Source organism: Cygnus atratus, chromosome Z (genome assembly GCF_013377495.2).
Source record: "Cygnus atratus isolate AKBS03 ecotype Queensland, Australia chromosome Z, CAtr_DNAZoo_HiC_assembly, whole genome shotgun sequence".
NCBI lineage: Eukaryota > Metazoa > Chordata > Aves > Anseriformes > Anatidae > Cygnus > Cygnus atratus.
Window position 1 is genome coordinate 55,493,340 of NC_066396.1, and position 18,650 is coordinate 55,511,989.

At 44.3% G+C, this 18,650-nt stretch overlaps 1 protein-coding gene across 1 annotated transcript in view; it reads right to left on the reverse strand.

The window, feature by feature from the left end:
- Positions 1–8,508: 8,508 nt before the first annotated feature.
- SHB (SH2 domain containing adaptor protein B) overlaps positions 8,509–18,650 on the reverse strand; it is an 80,718-nt gene continuing 70,576 nt past the window's right edge. Inside the window, exon 7 of the mRNA XM_050716540.1 lies at positions 8,509–11,291. Coding sequence (XP_050572497.1) covers positions 11,108–11,291 — 184 coding nt within the window. The 3' untranslated portion in view covers positions 8,509–11,107. The remainder of the gene's footprint in view (positions 11,292–18,650) is intronic.

Here is an 18,650-nt window from a genome sequence, read left to right on the forward strand (position 1 = left end):
AGTAGCTTTGCAGAAAAGGACTTGTGAGCCCTGGTGGACAACCAATCGTACATGTCAGAAATGAACCCTTGGCATCAGTGAAGGCCAACCATGCCCTAGTTGATCTCTCTTGGCATGACTGTAGCCAGCAGATTAATTCCAGAATAAATTTCCAGAATTAAGTGATTCTTCCTCTGTGTTTGGCCATTGTTACACTATATAATGTGAACATTGTTTTTGGGTTATGGGCTCCTTACCACAAGAAAGGCATGACCATTTGCCGAGTAAGTCCAGTGAAGGCCAAGAGGGGTAGCAGGGTCCTGGAGCACTGGATGTTCAAGGGCAGATTGTGACAAAATGGGTTTGTTCAGCCTGATGTAGAAAGGTGAATGGGAAATTTGGCCTGGAAGGTTGTTCCAGAGCCATGGCACAATTTCTGCTTCCAGAAAGGGGTGTGCTTGGCTGCAGGCTCAAGGATACTTTGTCCCACAGCTCAGCTCTACACAGCCTTTCCTTCAATGCTGTTACTGGAGAAACTATTCCAGCTCACTCTCTTCCCACGTGGGTGGCAGAAAGAGTGACCATGTGTCCTGGTTTTGGTTGGCATAGTGTTGATTTTCTTCATAGTAGCTGACATGGTGCTGTGGTTTGGATTCAGGATGAGAACAATGCTGATAACACACCGGTGTTTCAGTTGTTGCAGAGCAGTGCCTGCACAGAGTCCAGGACTTTTCAGCTCCTGTTGCTGCCCTGCCAGCGAGGAGGCCGGGGGTGCACCAGGACCTGGGAGGGGACAGAACCAGGACAGCTGGCCCAGGCTGGCCAGAGGGATGTCCCATGCCATGTGGTGTCATGCTCGACAAAACAGCTGGGGGGAGTTGGCTGGGGGGCTGCTGTTCCTTGGAGACTGGATGGGTGTTGGTCAGCAGGTGGTGAACAATTGCATGGTGCATCACTTTTAAAATTTTTATTTTTTATTTATTTATTAGTAAACTACCCCTATCTCATCCTGTGAATTCTTGCACTTTTACCTTTTTTCAGCGCTCTCCCCATCCCAGGTCAGGGTGGGGAGCAAGTGAATGGCTGTGTGGTGCTTAGCTGCCTGCCGGGTTAAACAGCACTAGGTAATAAATGGAAATCAAGTTATTGCTAGCACAGAAGGCCCAGGAGTACCAGGGAAGCCCAACAGCCTTATAAGAATGATCCCAAGCATATGCCCTGCTGGGGTAAAGCTAGAGCCTCTGCCTGGGACGTGAGATGAAGGATACTCAAAGCCAGTGCTTCTTACATGTTCTTTCTTACCTGTGACACTGTCACCCCACCCCAGGAGAGCAGGGGCTTTCGGCAGGTGCTTTTTGTCTGTGCAGCTCTTCCCCAAGAAGCAGCCAAGCTCAGGCACTGACTGCCTGAGCACCAGATCCACTCCTTAATGCAAGCAGCTGCCAGCAGCAGGGCAAAGTGGACTCTGCCCTGCTTCTACTGAAGAAGCAGGAAGAGATCCTGCCCGCCCGTGGGCATGCCACTCCTTCCACCAGGGCCCGGGGCAGAGGTAACTTTGCCAATTACTCCATGACACGGCAGGTGTCAAGACAGGCGCCACTGAGATGGGGCCAACTCTTTCTTCTGAACCCTCGTTCCTGCCGGGGTAACCAATAGTCCTTTGCTTCTTCCCTCTCTCCTCAGGTGATTTTTTTTTCTCTTTTTTTGGGTGCCAAAGACATGGTGTCAAGCACACTGGAAAGTGCCAGAAACGTACTTTACAATGCAGCCATGAAGAGGTCACTGTGCCCAGAGTGATAAGCATGCTTAGGGCCACCCTTTATGTGAAGTACAGAAGACACCGGAGCAGTGGTGAGCAGCAGTGTCTAGTAAAAAGCAGCTCTGTTGTCCTCTCCCAGGGCATGAGAATGGCTTCCTGTGGCAGGGCCAGGCTGTTTTCTGGGAGGGCAACAGGGCTGGCTGGAGTCCCAGGCCCAGGATCTCAGGAGAAGTTTGTTAGAACTGATGACCACGTGTGGGGGGAAGCCTGGCCCTAGCACCGCGAGGTGCAAATGGAAAGGTCTGCATAAAATCCTGTGGGGTCTGCCGCACAATTCCTGGAGCTGTGTAACTGTGAAGAGCCCAGGTTGTTCAACCAGCCTATCAAAAAGTTTAATGGCAAGTAACTGAGTACCAGGAGGGAAAGGAGGTTTGTGAGGGAATGCAGGGCAAAGCCAGGCTTCTGGCCTCCCCTCTCTGCCTGCAGAGCTGGTTGTGTTGCAAAGCCCTGTAGTGTTGTCCCTGAAAGTATTCTGGGCAGCCAGAGAAGTCTGCATGCAAGCCAGAGAGGTAGCCTATGTAGCTTAGGCAAACTCTGCTGCCTTGATTCACAGGGCTACTTAGGAGTGAAGGAAACTATGCCTACGCATTTGAGCAGACAGTTTAACTTCTTGGGGCCTGAAAGGAAGTGTGACCAGCGATTGGTTTCTGCAGCATTGATTGTCCTTGGTGACAGATGATAGCCAAATTCCTCGTAAGCCTGCTGCTGTCTGCAGGAGGTGAGAGAAGAACTGCTGAAGCTTCGTGGTTGCTGCCTAGCCAGGAAGGGCAGGAGTAGAGCTCTGGTGTCATTTACTGAGGAAAGCTCACATGTGATAGTGTGTATTCTGCCTACTAGGACTGCCTCTCCCTCTAGGAACATCCTCGCATCAGTGCTGCCTGCATCCCCACAGTCATGCTATACTCTGTTTGCTGAGTTATGGGACAGAGATCTAGTTTACCAGAAAAGAAAGAGAAGCAAGAGATGCCTGGGAAGTTCCTCTGTCTTGATGGTGCTTGCAAAAGTAAAAGATCTCTTAGCTCCCATCCCTTCCCCAGCACATTCCATGGCATTGCTGGAGTGGGTGACAGCTTTCCTGAATGGGTGAGTGGGAAGGAAAGTGTTCTCACCCCTCAGGATATTTATTTGCTGGAGGTGGCTGGCTCTGAAGTCCATGTTATGGGGAATTTGTAAGCTGTTTCATTCTGTTGGTGCTGAGGTTTCTGGTATCCCAGCTGTATGAACTATGGAGATTACTGAGGAACTCGGTGTGTTTGTGTATGGGAGTGGTTCCTGGGTGACTTTTCAGTGAAATCCTTGACCTGGCCACACAAATAGCTAAGCCAGGTGTCAGGGAGCAGCAAGGGAAGGCAATAAGAGAAAGTGAGCTGGGAGCTGAGAGTGACAGCAAGACATGCTGCAAGGAGCAAGGATGTTGAGCCAGCAAGCAGGGTCTGTCTCAGTCCACTGCTAAAACAGCAGGTCCATGGGGACAATGGCAGGCCTGAGGTTAAGCCAGGGAGCCAAGGCAGTGGGTCAGGATCAGAATCAAGGAGGTGCAAGACTAGCCATTAATGTAAATGCCTACACAGCTGTGATGTGGCACAAGTGGAACCAGCAGCTTAAAAGCAGTTTTGAAGAGAAGGTGCTTCTAGCTTTCTTCACAACAGCTCCTATCTAGGGAAGAGCTAACCCTGGGCTTTCCTCCAGGGTCTCTTGCAGGCAAGTCAAATTCTTTCACTCAGCCTCTGCACAGTGGCCTGAACCCAGAAGTATTCAGGCAGTTGTGTGATGACCGCCCCAGGAACATGAAGTAAGAAAAGGGGCTGCCCAAGCTGTTGGTTTAGAAGGGTGAAAAATGGCCTTAACAGCAGCAGAACAAGAATATTCCCTATGTGTGGACGTAACAGGCAGATGGTAAAAGCTTACAGGCCATTCTTTCCATTAAAGCTGATTTCAGAGGAAAGCTGACTTCTCTTGGGCTGAAAGAAGGCTATGAATGAACAGAAAATTCAAATATGTCGTTTAAATGAATTTTAATCTCACAGAGCTGATGATATATGGATTGAACAGATGGAGGCAGCAGAATAGATAGCTTCTTCCAGGGCTTCAGCTGAGTCCATCCTGCACATTTGAAGTCACTATTCAGAATTGTCCTTATTATACTGATATGGTTATCAATTACAATGATTTATTAAAATTATACCACATATATTTTTATTTGGAATTATTTAACCACAATAGCAATTAAGTAAGAGGGAACAAAGGACTCAAGGCCAGTTTTTGCAGTTTAAGACCAAACTGACAGTGCGGAGACTAAATGGAATCAGACACCAAACCCTCCTGTCATGGATATGTTTGATGTTAATGATGATTAACATGACTCCTCTGTTCTGCAGGGAAGTCTGTGTAATTCAGGAGAGAAGTTGGGTTGTTCACTGTAGTAGTTCCTGAGATAACTTTCTTTCCCTGTGTGGGAGAGAAGTCAGGTGTGTCAGCAAAGCAGTACCAGCCATACCGTGTGTACTCTGAGTGTAGCTCCCCTATGTGAGGTCCCCTTTGTTTCTCCCTAGGCATTCCTGTGATCTCCCCATTTTGTCTCCAGGGTTTTTCTTGAGGTCTTTTTGGGTCTGTCTGGAGTCTCCTCAGGTTGCTCTAGTATCTCCCCAAATCCTCTCTCTCTGGGCTCTCCGTTGGAAGTCTCTTCCAGGTCTCTTGAGTGACACTGGACAATACCAGTTATAGATTGCGTAGAGAGTGCCTGGTTCCAGTTTGGTGTATCCAGATTCAATCAGCATCTAACACTTGGCTCCTACCTTATTGGCACTCACAGTATGCCTTTTTTAAAGGTCCTCCACACTTTCCCCATGATACATTTCCATCTTTCATAGCATTCAAATGTTGTTTACTCTTAAATTACTCCCTTTTTCTTCTCCATGCCTTTGTAGCTAAATTTCAGCCAGGCCCAACCCATGCCACCTCCCACAGACTATCTTTTATTCTCTACACAATCCTGCAACTCTTCATACAGATTCATTCCATGTAATCATCAGGATGTTCCAGCCCTTTCATGGTGGTCATCCCCATGGCTTGTGCAACTGAGTGAGTTTGCAACCATTCAGTCAATATTTCTGCCATGGTTAGTATCACTGTTTCTTGGAGGCAGGCTTGGGGAGTGGATCAATGTAGTTAACTTGCCAAAAAGCTGCACCAGATCTCCACACATTCTTTTAAGCACTGGCAATAGGTAAATTCCTCTGTCACTGTTTCCTTTACTACAACATGTAGTTCAAAGCCCTGAATGACCTGGATAGTGGAAGATCCACCCCTCTCTCTGGCCCAACAATGACTACCATCTTGGCCTTTATGGCCGGCCATCTCATGGGCCTGTTGGACCACTGATAATTCTCCTTTGCGTTGCCAGTACAGGTTCATAGTTGCAACCAGGGTTGCAATGCCCCACTTAGTACTTTGGTTGGCTTTAGTGTTTTGGTGTTCTTCTGTGGCTCGGTTGTTTGGGACGCATTGCACTCACATAATGTATGAATACATACCTTTGCTGGATTTGGTAGACTATTTGTTGCCATACCGTGGTGGCCAAGATGTGTTTAACTCAACATTCCCATCCTTGTTTTTTTTCAATGGTTCTATACATACCTACTCAGCTTTGGCCATCATCTAAGAGTCACATGAAAATACACTGTGCCACTTCAGTAAAATCCCTACCACCCACTCCTCCACGCTGAGCTTGCAGCACCTAGGAACACTGTCAGTGAGCCACAATGATACCTTCTAGAGTTCCCACTGGGAAGCTAGACAGCTGTGCAGGAGGGAGGGCTCAACCCATCGGTAGCCTGAGTGATGCAAAGCACCAGATAAGAAGTAGCAGCAATGTTCCTCTCCACATAGGCCAGGTACCCAGGTCCTTGAACCCTCCCACCTTCTCTCGTTCCAGCTGAACAGGCCTGGTTCCCTCAACCTGTCCTCACATATCGTTTGCTCCAAACCCCAGACTCTCCCTGTGGTCCTGCTCTGGACTTGCTTGCGTTTGTTGAGATCTCTCCTTGCAGCTGGGAGCACACAAACAGGATAGTATCCAGATGCAGCCTCACCGGGGCTCTGTAGAGGGAATCATCACTTCCTTCCACCTGATGGCTATGCTTCCACTGCACAGCACTGACTGCAGTATGCCTTCACGACTGCAAAGGCAGACTTCTGACTTCTGTTTAGCTCCTTTTTCACTCTTCTCCCACAGGTCACCCTCCAGTCTATCCTCTTGCAAGAGGTCAGTGCATCCTGGTGTGGGACTGCGTTTGTTGAACTCCAGGAGGTTCATGCTGGCCCATTTCTCATGCCCATCAAGCTCCCTGTGGGTTTCCCTCCGGTTTATCAGCAGCTACAGTCCTTTCCAACATGTGGATTGGCAGAAGGAGGCAGTCCAGGATGTCTGAGAGACTATGATAGTCATGTCTGAGATCTAAGATAATCATTAGATTTATTCTTGAATAAACTCCTGATCTACAGGCCTTGTGCATTTTGACCTTTAGCTGACAGGTTAACAGTCCCTTTCTGGTGGCAAAACTGCTTGACCAACGAGAGGGAAGGTGCTGGTATCAATCCTCTAAATTTGCTTCTCTCAGTGGTGTGGATAGCAGTCAGAGCCCTGAGATTTTTCTGAGGCTTAATAGTGCTGTAAGGCTATGCTGTAGGAGCGTTTTGTATTTGGACAGCTGCCTGAAATAGAAGTCATTGACAAAAACGTCACATCAGTTTCACATAATAGGTAGGCACTGTGAACTGCTCTGGGCTGAGGATGGCTCTGACAGTATGGCACTGATGCAACGTTTTGATTTTCCAGTACTACTACTGCAGGTATCAGCGCTTAACTGTTACCTGCAACCCTCCAGTAATACTAACCTCTATATTAAGCTTAGAAAGAAAATTGAGCTCTGCAAAGCTTCAGTTAAGCTACCGTGTTTGTATCCTGGAACCAACAGCATCAATAAGTGAAACCCAGGGACTCTGAAAGAGACGTGACAAAACCCAGGCAATGCTTGAATTGATGCTCTCACTGAACTAACCACAAGGTCCAGAGCACTGAGATCACTACAGCAATTTTGAATTGTGGGTGTGTGGTTCTCAGAGTTAACTCAATGCCTAAGACCAGCAATAACATGCTGCAGCAAATGGGATTTTACATGGCTGTTTCACGCAACCTGCCAGCATCTTTTTCAGTAGGACTTCTACTTGCTTCATTTCAGACACCAAACTTTGTTCAGCTGCTGCAATTTCCTTCCTTTCTCATTCCCTTCTTACAAGGGACTCCAGCTAGAAGAAATAAAAAAGAAGCAATTTGCAGTGTTTTATGTGTGATCAAAAGGGAAAGACTGTACAAAAACCAGGAGACTCTCTACGGTTTGCTCCCTTCCTTCCTTGCTCAGACCAGGAGTGCAGAAACGTCTGTTTCATTTCTGTTTTGTTTCACAGTCATGAAATAACCCCTTTCCAGGAGTCAGTGCAGCGGTGTGTTGGGTGTTTTTAGTTGCTGTTGTATTGTTGCCTGTTGCCTGTTCTGCTCCAGCACCGTGCCAGGTACAACCCAAGGACAGCATGAATTACCAGCAGCAGCAGAGGAGGAGAAGGGCAGACTGTCCCCTGCCTTTCCAGCTACTGAGGACCAATTGATTACCCCAGAGCGTAGCTTAGCATTGCAGAGGGGTGAATATGGAATCTGAGCTTAGATGAAAGATGGCATTTGTAGCCACTACCAGTATGACCATATAGTGTTTGTGTGGACAGCCTGAGCAATGAGAGCAAGAGAACGGGCAAACCCTGAGCCTTACAGGGATAGGAGAAACAGTACATAAATGTGTCATTCCAAAACTGTTTTTCCTTAGAGCACAGACTCAGGCCAAGTTCTCTGAGAAGCTACAAGTGTGTGTTTTGTACCTCTGGATTTAAGACAGCCCTGCCCCTCACTGTGCATCCTGTCTCCACAGACTTCACAGTCAGATGATAAGCTATTAGCAAGTACAGAACCTCTACAAACCTTAAGGATTTTTCCAATTATGAAACGAGCTGTGAGGTGTAATCATGCCTACTATAACAGCTTTATAGCAGTTATATACTATAACAGCTTTTTAACAGGCTATAACAGCCTTTTACTATGCTGAATATACTCACCAAAATAGAAGCCTAATTAGCATCTCTTTTAAAATTTGCAGAAGGTAATTCAGCAGCGTTATGCTGTAAACAGCAATAACTGTAATCCTTGAGCATCTCGAGCAGTAGGACAGCGATGTCATTCATACATGCACCTGTGCTGCTTTCCACAGCCTTTGCAGAGCTGCACATTATCCAGAGAATTACTCAGGGCAGAACTGAGCCATCTGATTTTCCAGACTCCAAAACAGACTATAGCCTAATAACTACTTGCACTACATAGTTAATACACAAACAAAAGTTGTTCTGAAAAGCCATTTCCACTGTTCCCTGTTCAAAACAATCTGAGAACACATTGATAATTAGAGGAAGAAAAGGGAGATGTTCATGTTTTTTTTTAAATAAATTTTTAATGTGCTATATAGGCATGATCACTACGAGATCTTTCACCTATATGCAATACTACACACTGCAACACACCGCATTTTCAATGTACATTAAAAAGTCTAGGAAGAATATTCCTTCACTGGAAAAATATCATACAATCACTTAAATAAACAAAGACAACATTACAGTGCAAACAAAATCCTGGTTTTATTTATTCTGCAATTACTGAGTACTTTCTTTCTAAAAGTTTTTTAAAAAATAATTAAAAAACCTACCCACAGACAACCAACATTTTCTGAGATGATTTCCATTTGCTGAATCATGGTCTGATCCTTGAAACTGTAGTAAACTGTATACATATTTGTATGATGCATATTGACCTGATTTGTGTCAGGTATGGGATCCCAACCCCAAACCTGCAGACGGCAATAAAGTGGCACTGCTGGCTTCAACTGACTTTTGATCAGCCTGTGTCAAGAAAGATTCAGTACAACAGTCCTCTCCACAAACTAAAGAAAGTGTACTTAAGGAAGCTGGGCAAGGTCTTGGTTTAAAATGATTTTGGTTTCTGCTGCTAATTGCTGTTAGAGAGAGCAGGTGCCTACTTCTCCACTACAGAAGCCCAGTCTGTAGAACAGCAAGGATGGCAAATTCTCAAAAACGCACTTCAACATGGGAAAAAGGCAAAATGATACCCTTCTGTCCCAGGAGGCATGAGGGTGTTGCCGAGTCACACAGGTGAAGAAAGAGACTGCAGCAGATACAATCTGATTCCTAACATGCGTGAGCCATGCCACCTTCATGAGCTCCTACTCTGACACATCAACTTTAAAGTGCCTGTATGCTCTTGCCAATTGGGTAATGTTAATAGGAGAATGAGAGTCCTGTGAAGACATGAGGGAAACACAAAGTGCATGTAGGTGAGTACATAAAAAAGGGGATGTTTGGTTTCACTTGGAGAGGAATGTTGTCTCTTTGTAAACTTCATTGTACCACCCTTCTCTCAAAAAAAACACAGTAAGAACCTCTGCCTTTAAATTATGGGTGAGATAGGGACAGCAAGACCCACTACCGTTGTGGCACAGAGTGACACTGGGCTCCTCATGCATATGTGATCCGCTCCTGTTCAAACTGTGTTGGATGCCATAAACAGAACAAGGCAGGCTTAAAAGACAGGCAGCAGAACATTCACCACTGATGACATTATATGTGACATCCTTCAGGTTCTTATCAGATTAGACAATACAGTGAAGCACTACTTTTACAGGCAGTAAGTGATTACTCCATTACATTTTTCAGATTTGCACTTCTATGCATACATAAAAGAAAAGAGTAGGAAAGAAAGCTGAATTAAATAACACACAATTTCACAGTCCTTTTGCAGTCTGTAGAATACCTAAACTGCATGAAACCAGTTTGCTACTATAACAGCTGATAGGTTAATGCACAACACTCTAGATATAGGTGGGAGATGGCACAAAAGTGAGGACTAGCAGGCTATTGAATCCCCAGTTCCAATTTTTGCACAATTATAGTTTTTCACTTATCGCATTCAACGAGCACACAGAGCATGTACCAAATATCTCTCAAGTGGATGGGCACTGAGTTGGCAGGACTGAGGTAGAGAGCAGCTTCTGCAGCGCTTCTTGCTGGCAGTGAATAAAATACAGCAGGGGGGTTCTGCCTATGGGGAAAATGAACACTGGCCAGAAAGTGTGTGTCAAGGGACCGCATTTTAAGAACGTCTTGTACACTAGAAAACCAAATTTCTGCTCTGCTGAACACCACCGTTCTCATTTGCACAGCTGTACAGGCCAGCTTGTGGAAGGGCAATGTAACACACACTTGTAAGTCTGCTACCTCAGTGTGACAACTGTTTGCTCCAGATGAAATAAGCAAGTGAAGATTTTGCCTACAAAAGCCTTATAAAAGCCTTTGACCACCCTCATGCATAAATACTAACCCACATATTAAAATGACTCATTCTCAACTACTTAAAACACCAGGGTGCAACTTCCCCAAACAGAATTAGCCACCTGCATCTATGAATGAAACTTGCAAATGAAGACAGTAACCCTTATAGATTTATTATTGTACCAAAAAAGGATAAAAATATATAATAAACTACTTTTTAATTATATTCCCTATTCATAAATAATTGATCATGACTTGCTGTCAAAAAACTGTTTGTTAAGATTTTGTGCCTAATAGGATTTCTGTATTTGACTACCCCATGAAACTTCGGGGTTGGCATAAACTCTGGGCATTAAAAAACAAACCCCACCAAGCTGAGCGACCACACAGAGCTGCAAGGACTTGCCTGCTAAGCTCCTTCTCAGGTCCACCAAGAACACCCTAGTGTCCCTCAAGGGCAGGTTACGCTTTCACATGGAGAAGTTTCTCAGGGTAGCAAGAGAACAAACGTTGCTGGTGCTTTACAGCTGAGAAGAACTTGTTGATTCGGTTTAAAACAATGAGTAAGAACTTTCTGTTGGGAAGTATTTTCATTCACAGAGAAGCTCTGGGAAGGCTATCTGTTCCCTTTGCACCAAAGTAAGATTTCTTTCTCTTACACAGAAGCATAGTTCTAGGGGCATGCTGCAGCATAAGATTACCATACACACAGTCCCATCATACACAATTCTGTAGATAGCCCACATGCCCGAGTCTAAAGGCAGCCATTCTCCATCAAAGACTCAAGCACTGAATTCTGGCTATGGATTTAGTGCAACCCAGCTTACCTCTCACCTCCCATCCACAGGAAGGGGTGAGACTAGGATATTATAGGGTCCGCACAGCCACTGGGTAGAGCAGTGACAAGTGTTCTGCTCCCTTGATAGGCAGCTTTTTTGTGGTGTAGTAATGGATGACCTCAGGAACGCTGTCGAAGGGAGGGCTGTTCTGACCCAGGATGTATTTTTCTTTGGTTTTCGTCAGTTTCATATGCATAAAACCTTGACTGCTCCTGCAAGAAAAGCAAAGTGTTAGTTCATGATTGCGTATGGGGAGTAAGGCAGCACCACAACGAGCTCATTCATGACATAGGGGAATGCAGGAGAACAAAATAGTTTCCAGGTGACAGGCCAAGACTACTCCAAAAGACAGTGACTGTTACCTGCAAACCCCCAAGGACAGTCCAACGCGAAGGCAACCTAACCCAGTACTTTGTTTTCACCACCTTCTCTCTCTGGACCTGAGTACAAAGCTGTATTACCCTGGAACTGGCCCGGAGGCATGCCAGAGGACAGCCTGTTATCCTGTTACCCCTCAGTTTTGCTGTGAGCATTTAATTTTCCTAACAACCTGACATCAGTTCTGGACCAACAGGTGTCATTAGTTTTGGCATATCAGAAGCCTGAGGCTTCTTCACAGAGGCACGTGCAGGACATGAGCCTCATGCAGATGAGGCCAGGCCTGCCTTGTCCTGGCGCGACCTGTGGACAGAGCACACTCATCCCACCCTGGCAGCAACTGGCCAGAACATGGCCATGTGCAGACAGACCCACTGCTGCCAACTGGGGAAACATCCTCAGAGCAGCCCTCTCCCAAGACCAATGGCATAAAGAATTTCACCTGCACTGTGCTGAGCAAAGGCTGCTGGCCTGCAGCCCTTCTGCAAACACAAGTCAGTATGTGGCTTCACTGAGGAATATTTAATATATCCCTTATGGCAAATTAAACACGTTCATGCTTAAATATAGAAAGAAAATTTAATGAACAACGCATTGGACAAAGTCCTGCTACCACAAGCAGCTCTACAAGGAGTCTGCAAAGATGTGTCATGAGCCAGTTCCCTATATACACTTGACCCAGCATCAACCGTGAGCGTTGGCACAGGACACCTTCACCTGGTGCTGGGTTTGTCCCCCAGCACCACCTCTGCTGCCCACAGGTGTCCTCCAGCGCCTGCACCACACGATCGCTACAGGAGAAAGCTGCAGTGTTTCTTATCTCATCAGCAAGGGGAACTAAACTCCCTACACGGAGCCGCTCTGTCCCTGGCATTCCTGTTTCCCCTCGGCTTAGCCCATCCTGCAGCCAGACCTTCTTGCTCCCCGTGCCAGAGCCTCCCTTGGTCACAAGTTACCACTGCCAAGCGGTTACAGTTTGAATTTCCCCTTCGTTACCAAAAGGAAAGCAGAAGCTTCAGGTTCTGTGATGCACTGGACAGGTCTATCAGGAGTCTTCTAAGATGTCTAAGAGAGAGACTATCTCAGGCTACTTTTGCTAAAAACACAACTGAGAGGAAATACAGGAGATGCTGGGGCACCTGTCACCTGTACAGAGTCACTTAATGAAATAAACTCCTCTTCAGGACACCTGCTTATTGTGTATTTCTGCACTGGTTAGTCCCAAACACAGTGCCTGGAGCACTCCATTTTGCCCATTTCCCATGTTGTTCATGAAAGTGACATGACCTAGTAGTTATGGAAAGAAGCCTTGTGGACTTCAACCAAGACGCATAAAAAGTTTCTGCCTTTGGACACAATAAACCCAGGCTGCAGTGCAGGCTAGGGCACAACATGCCAGAAGAGGAACCATGTCACGGTGGACAAGACACAGAACATGCACCAGCAGTCTGCCTCTGGAGCCAAGAGAGCCCACTGCAACCTGGGCTGCACAGTAAAAGTGCAGCCACCTGGTGGAAGAAAGTGACTCCCTAGAGTACAGAGCACCAGCAAGGCTGTATCTAGACACCGCAACTGGTGTAAGCTGGTGTAATGCCCAGTCCATAAAAGAGAGAAGTCAACACAGGAGCAAGCCCCAAGGCAGGGCCACCAGAAGGGCCTGCGGGTGGGAGCATGGGGTGTAAGGGGTCAGCTGAGGCCACTGAGCCTGTTCAGGCTGGAGAGGGGAAGGCAAGGTGGAGGGTGGCAGGCTGCCTGAAGAGGAAAGTTAGGGAAAAGGTGGATGTTTCTCAGAGTTGCACAGTGAGTCACAAGCACAAGCTGCAGCACACAGAGTTCCCTCTGGGTGTAAGGAAAGTCTTCTCCATGACAGTGGTGCAGCCCTAGGGCCAGCCTCAGAAAGTTCAGGTTTCCATCCTCACAGGTTTTCTAACTTTGCTTGTAGAAAACACTCGGCAACCTGAAGGGCAAGTCCTCCTAGGATTAGGGGGTACGATTACACACCTCCAGCTGTCCACTTCCTTCTAGAGTCCTCTAGAAGTCTGTGGTTAACCTTTACCATTTTTATATTTCCAGAAATCACTAAGCAGAGCTTCTAGTTCAACAAGAATTTTTATTTGAAATATTTATTTTTAATTTTATATTGAATATTAAAGTGAAAAGATGAAAGAATCAAAAGTAACCTCTGAAACTTCACGACCAAACTACAATTTTCTTGAAACTGAAAATGTGCTTTGGGCAATTATTTCATAAGAAAGCACAATAAAATCTCCCCGTTTCAAGCAAGACACAAAACACTTAAGGGAGAGACTGGGAAGGGTAAAAGCTTTGACATCTGAGAGGTTCAAAGGTGGTGAGATGTCAAACCAGGGTGATGGCAGATACTACAAGATGCAGACTGTACGCAAGTTGCTCACCTCCTACTTTTAATACTTGATCTTTGCCAAGCAGGGATGACATCACCCTGCAACTGTATGTAGAGAAATTTTGCAGTTAATGAGGCCAAGGCTGTAGACACGCTGTTGCCCCGTGTTCAGGCCCACCCTAGTCTGACAAAAATGCCTGGAAACAAGCTATCCTGTCCTGGGCAGAAGAACAGTACTGACTCCTGGAAGCAGGGAAGACAGTATCTTCTGATAAGCTTGTGTTTTAGAATAATAAAGGGGTTGGATTTTTTTTTCTTCTTCTTCCTTTGGTCTTGCCAGACAAACACAGTGGACATCATCTCCATCATCAAACTAAAGCCCTGGCCAGCTGAGAGCCATTTCTCTTGGGCTAAGCATCTCTTTACTGCTTTACTCCTTTTAGGGCAGTGTTCTGGTCCAGTGGTTAGAGCCTCTGACTATTTGCTTACAAACAAGGGAACATTTGTGCTGCTGGTCTTCCCCTTCACTGCAAAGCAGCTGAAATATGGCAAGAACTAATAGTTCTGTGATTATATTATTCCACTAAAGCACTGTTTATGGTTCACACCAACGCTGCACAAGGCAGCTTGACTAGTGCAATTTCTTATCAAAAGAAGAACCTTCTTGCCCGTTTTTCTTCCTTTAGTAAAACATGTTTGAGGAGCGAACTGCAATCACAGAGAACTCCCCAGCAGGTAATTCATCTCATTAATGTATACGATCTTGAAAAGGAAACATAATGCAACACACACCACTGCTGGATATCACTCTTTATCATAACTAAAAGCAATTTTTGATCAAAAGGGCTATGAAATAGGGCTAATGAAATTGACCTCAGTAACAAAACCAATCCACTCCTAAAAAGCAAGATATTTAATAATACATTATGTAATTCTGCAGCTGCTGGTGCCTATCGCCTGCAGCTAATATGTACCTCTTACACCTCTTACTTTTCCTGGTAATTGCTCAATGAATTTTTCATGAAGAATACAAGCAACACTTACACTAAATCAATTCCTTTCGTGGCAGAATGACTTAAAAACCCTTGCATACAAAACTGATATGACTGGAGGTAGAGGGGCCACTCTCTTCTTACATAAATAGTAGACCTCTTAATGTAATCCACATGCAATTTGTATTTACAGGACCAAAAGCCCCATCCCTAATTTCTGAGATTTTATCCGATCTCATGGGTATCTCACCCCACATCCACCCTTTTCAAGCAGTCTGTATTACAGATTTTGAGAGGCAGACTTGCAATTGTTAAAATCAATAGTGAAGCAAACTGACTTGTGGGGCAAGAGGATTAAGCTGATGACCAAAGGCCCCTTTGAGTCATCATTTATATCACCACTTTATCTCCACAGCCCTCTCTGACATTCAGCTCATTTAGCCATTGAAAGCTGAATTCCATGAGACTAACGCACCAGGGGATTTTATTTGCCCAAAGCTCCTCTGTTAAAATTAACTGCTAACAAGGATCTTTGTGGAACTTCCCAAATGATTTATCTTTCAACTGGTCACATGAAGATGAAAAACTGTAGGTTACCTTCATTCAGTTACCATCACTTATCTTCATTTTTAGCTATGTTCTCTAATTATGCGGTAAGATCTCTGACATCCCTCCATCAAGCACTAGTTTTCTTTTCAAGGCAGTATGTTGGAAAATGGGTAGGAAATAGATGGCCAGCTAGCCTAACATTTTCATTGTTGAAAAGCTGATATTCCCCACCTGCATGCTATCTCACGTCCCACCTCCCTTGTGTCTTCCCCCTATCAGCACATATGCTCCTTCTTCAGCTTTTTGAGTTAGAACAGGTCAGAAACCGGATTTTCCTTTTGCAGGTCTTCCCCTTGATAGTGTTTTGTAGGTGGTTTGAAATACTGGTAGATTTTGTTGTGGTTTCTTGTGAAATAATTGTACAAAAAGACCCACATCCCTGTCTGTTTCTACCTTTGTATTTACACGGTTTTGGGTTCTCTTCCTAAAAGAGCAGAATGTTTTTCACTAAGTAAAACCCAGTCCAAAGTTTTTTTTTTATAAAGCAAAACCTAGTCAGAATCCTCAGAAGTGGATTTTTGAGTTTTTCTATATGGATGCTGAGGAGGAGTAGAGGTGGCAATCAGCAGCTACTTGAAATTGACTTCAAAGCTTTGCAATGTCACACATGCATGTTCACAAAGAAAAAGCACTGACGGGATTCAGACAATGGACTGATTTTGCTGACTGCTAGTGTTTGCAGCCAACATTCATCCACATATTGTCAATGACGGGCTGAGTTTTAGTTTCTGTCCCAACTACTTTCCTGGATGTCCAGAACTCTTCAAACTGAGCATTGTTCCAGGCTTACTGGTGGGTGAAAGCAAAGATCACTAAGGAACTGGAGCTTATGTTTTCAAATGTTTTCCTCCCTCCCTTCCCGACTTCTTTTTTTTTTTTTTTTTTTTAAAGTTTCCAAAAGTTACACTGTGAATCTGTTACCTGCTTTCCTTATTCCAAGTAAGCCAATGGAGCCATCACTAGTTGCAGCTAGAAATATAAAACAAGCTACTTCTCATCTTCTAGAATGAAGAACAGATTAAGTTGGCAGGAGGTGGTCAGGCAGTTGGACTCGCTATTTGTAGGTCCTTTCCAACTGAGCTATTCTATTCTAAAGCCAGCTTAGCACCTTGAAACTATGCCCTCCAGTTAAGCACTTCCAAGTGTAAAGGATTTGAAGCTGTTCACATCTCCAGTCAGGATCCTGCTGTGCTGTACATCCCATCCTTCTCCATTTGTTCCTGAAGTCTGCCTTCCAGAGCCACCTCTTCTGGTATGCCTCGGCTCGAAGAAAATCAGTGCCTAGTAACTGGCATGGGCAGAATGTGCCTACACTTGTTTTACCACACTACTTCTGCTAGCTCAGTGATGAAGATTATAGGAACACTGCTCAGAAAGAAACCTGAAAGTCAAACTCCTCCATCTTCTCCTCCAAACCCTTTCAATTCAAGCCCTGAACTTAGTAAGCAGAGAGATCAGTGAAATTTAAGGCAGAGATGAGGAAAAAGACCCATGATTTAACTGGCTGTAAATCAGTTTCTGCTTAGTTTTCTAAGTGTTGTTTGAATCCACCTAAATTTTAAATGTACAAGCAAAATATGTCCCTGATAGTAAATCACTCTGGTTTTGAAATCTGGATTTCTCAATTTTTTCAAAAGCAGTAACTATTAGAGCCTGCCAGGCCTGCCACACAATGAGCAGAACCTAAATGACAATCCCAAATTCACATTCATGAAAGCCAGTATCTTAAATAGATCTCACGCAAGACTTCAGCAACAAAAGATGCTGGAACCTTACTTGTTTAACTCATTTAACACATTGTTACACTGGGACTTCCAAATGGTGCTAGCATTTCTCAAATGTTGCAATGGCTCTGTCCCAAGCTTTTGTTCAACTGAGGCTGACAAAACAGCGACAGTGACATGACAGCAACGCTACAGACCACATTCACTCCTTTCTATTTCAACCATTCCCATGAGTTTCAAATGTAGAACAGAAAAACTCCTAAATACTGATCCCTGCACCAAACTGCTTTGGAAGTCTCAAGGACAGGTGTTTATACAGACACTATACTTGATATATGACTAATAGTCACACCTTGTTTAAAATGTTTTGTAACACAACCATAAAACCAAGCGACTTTGAATTAGAGCTTTCCCACACGTTTTCCTTCAGTTTTCAAAACCCAGTGAGGATGGGAACAGAGATTGTGCAGACAGCTCATCAGACTGTGCTTTGTTTGATCTTATGCCCGAATTGTGTTAAAAGAGCATTCAAGAAATATTAATTGGATACTAAACCTAGTATTTTTTTCAAGAAAAATGTTAATAGCTATGAAACATTATTCATGCTCACAATCAGGAAAACTGGCCAAGCCTTCCAAACGTTGGTTTTGCTGGTGAAAGTGCTGTTTTGTCAGAACAGATTTTCTGCACCAAGGCATCCATTTTAATGGAATGTCAGTTGGGCAAGGAAAAAAGCAACAACATTCCAATAATATCAGAAAAAGCACTGTAGCAGTGCTGGAAATGTGTTGTTTTGTTTTTCCATTCTGAAATAGTTTTCCATTTCAAAATTTTATTTTATATTGTACTTTTTGTATTTTGTACTTATTGTATTTTATATTGCTTTGAACAAAACCAATGTTTCACAGAAACCTACAGCAACAAAGAAATAAATTAAAATTTCTAAGATACAAAAACCTGCATTTTTTTTTTCCTCTACATGAGTGATCACTTCAAAAAAAAATTCTTTACTGGAGACAACCAAGAGGCTTACCTGGGTATATTTTTTTCTGGCTCATTTCTACTTTTTCAAGCACAGAACACATGACACTGTCATTCTGCATCTGAGAACCACTGTTACTGTCTAGTAGTAGTGCTAGGTTAAAGGTTGGACTAGATGATCTTTGAGGTCTTTTCCAACACAAATTATTCTAAGACTCTGTGACTTCTGTAGAAGTGGCAGAATTCTTGCCTGCAAACAGCCTGCTCCCTATCATTTGTTTACACTGACAGCAGTCTAGAAATAAATATTAAAATACTGTTATTAAATTTCTTATTTAGAGAGTTATGAAAAATTCCCCTAACTCTTTTAAATTATATTGACAGGAGGGAACTAGGATTTTATTCATGTCACAACAGTTCTTTTCTAATGACATTTTATGTGTTTTAAATTAGGTAAAAGGTACAAAGCGTGGCACTGATATGAAAACTATCACCTGTCCAGAGTTCTGAGTTTTGGAAAACAGG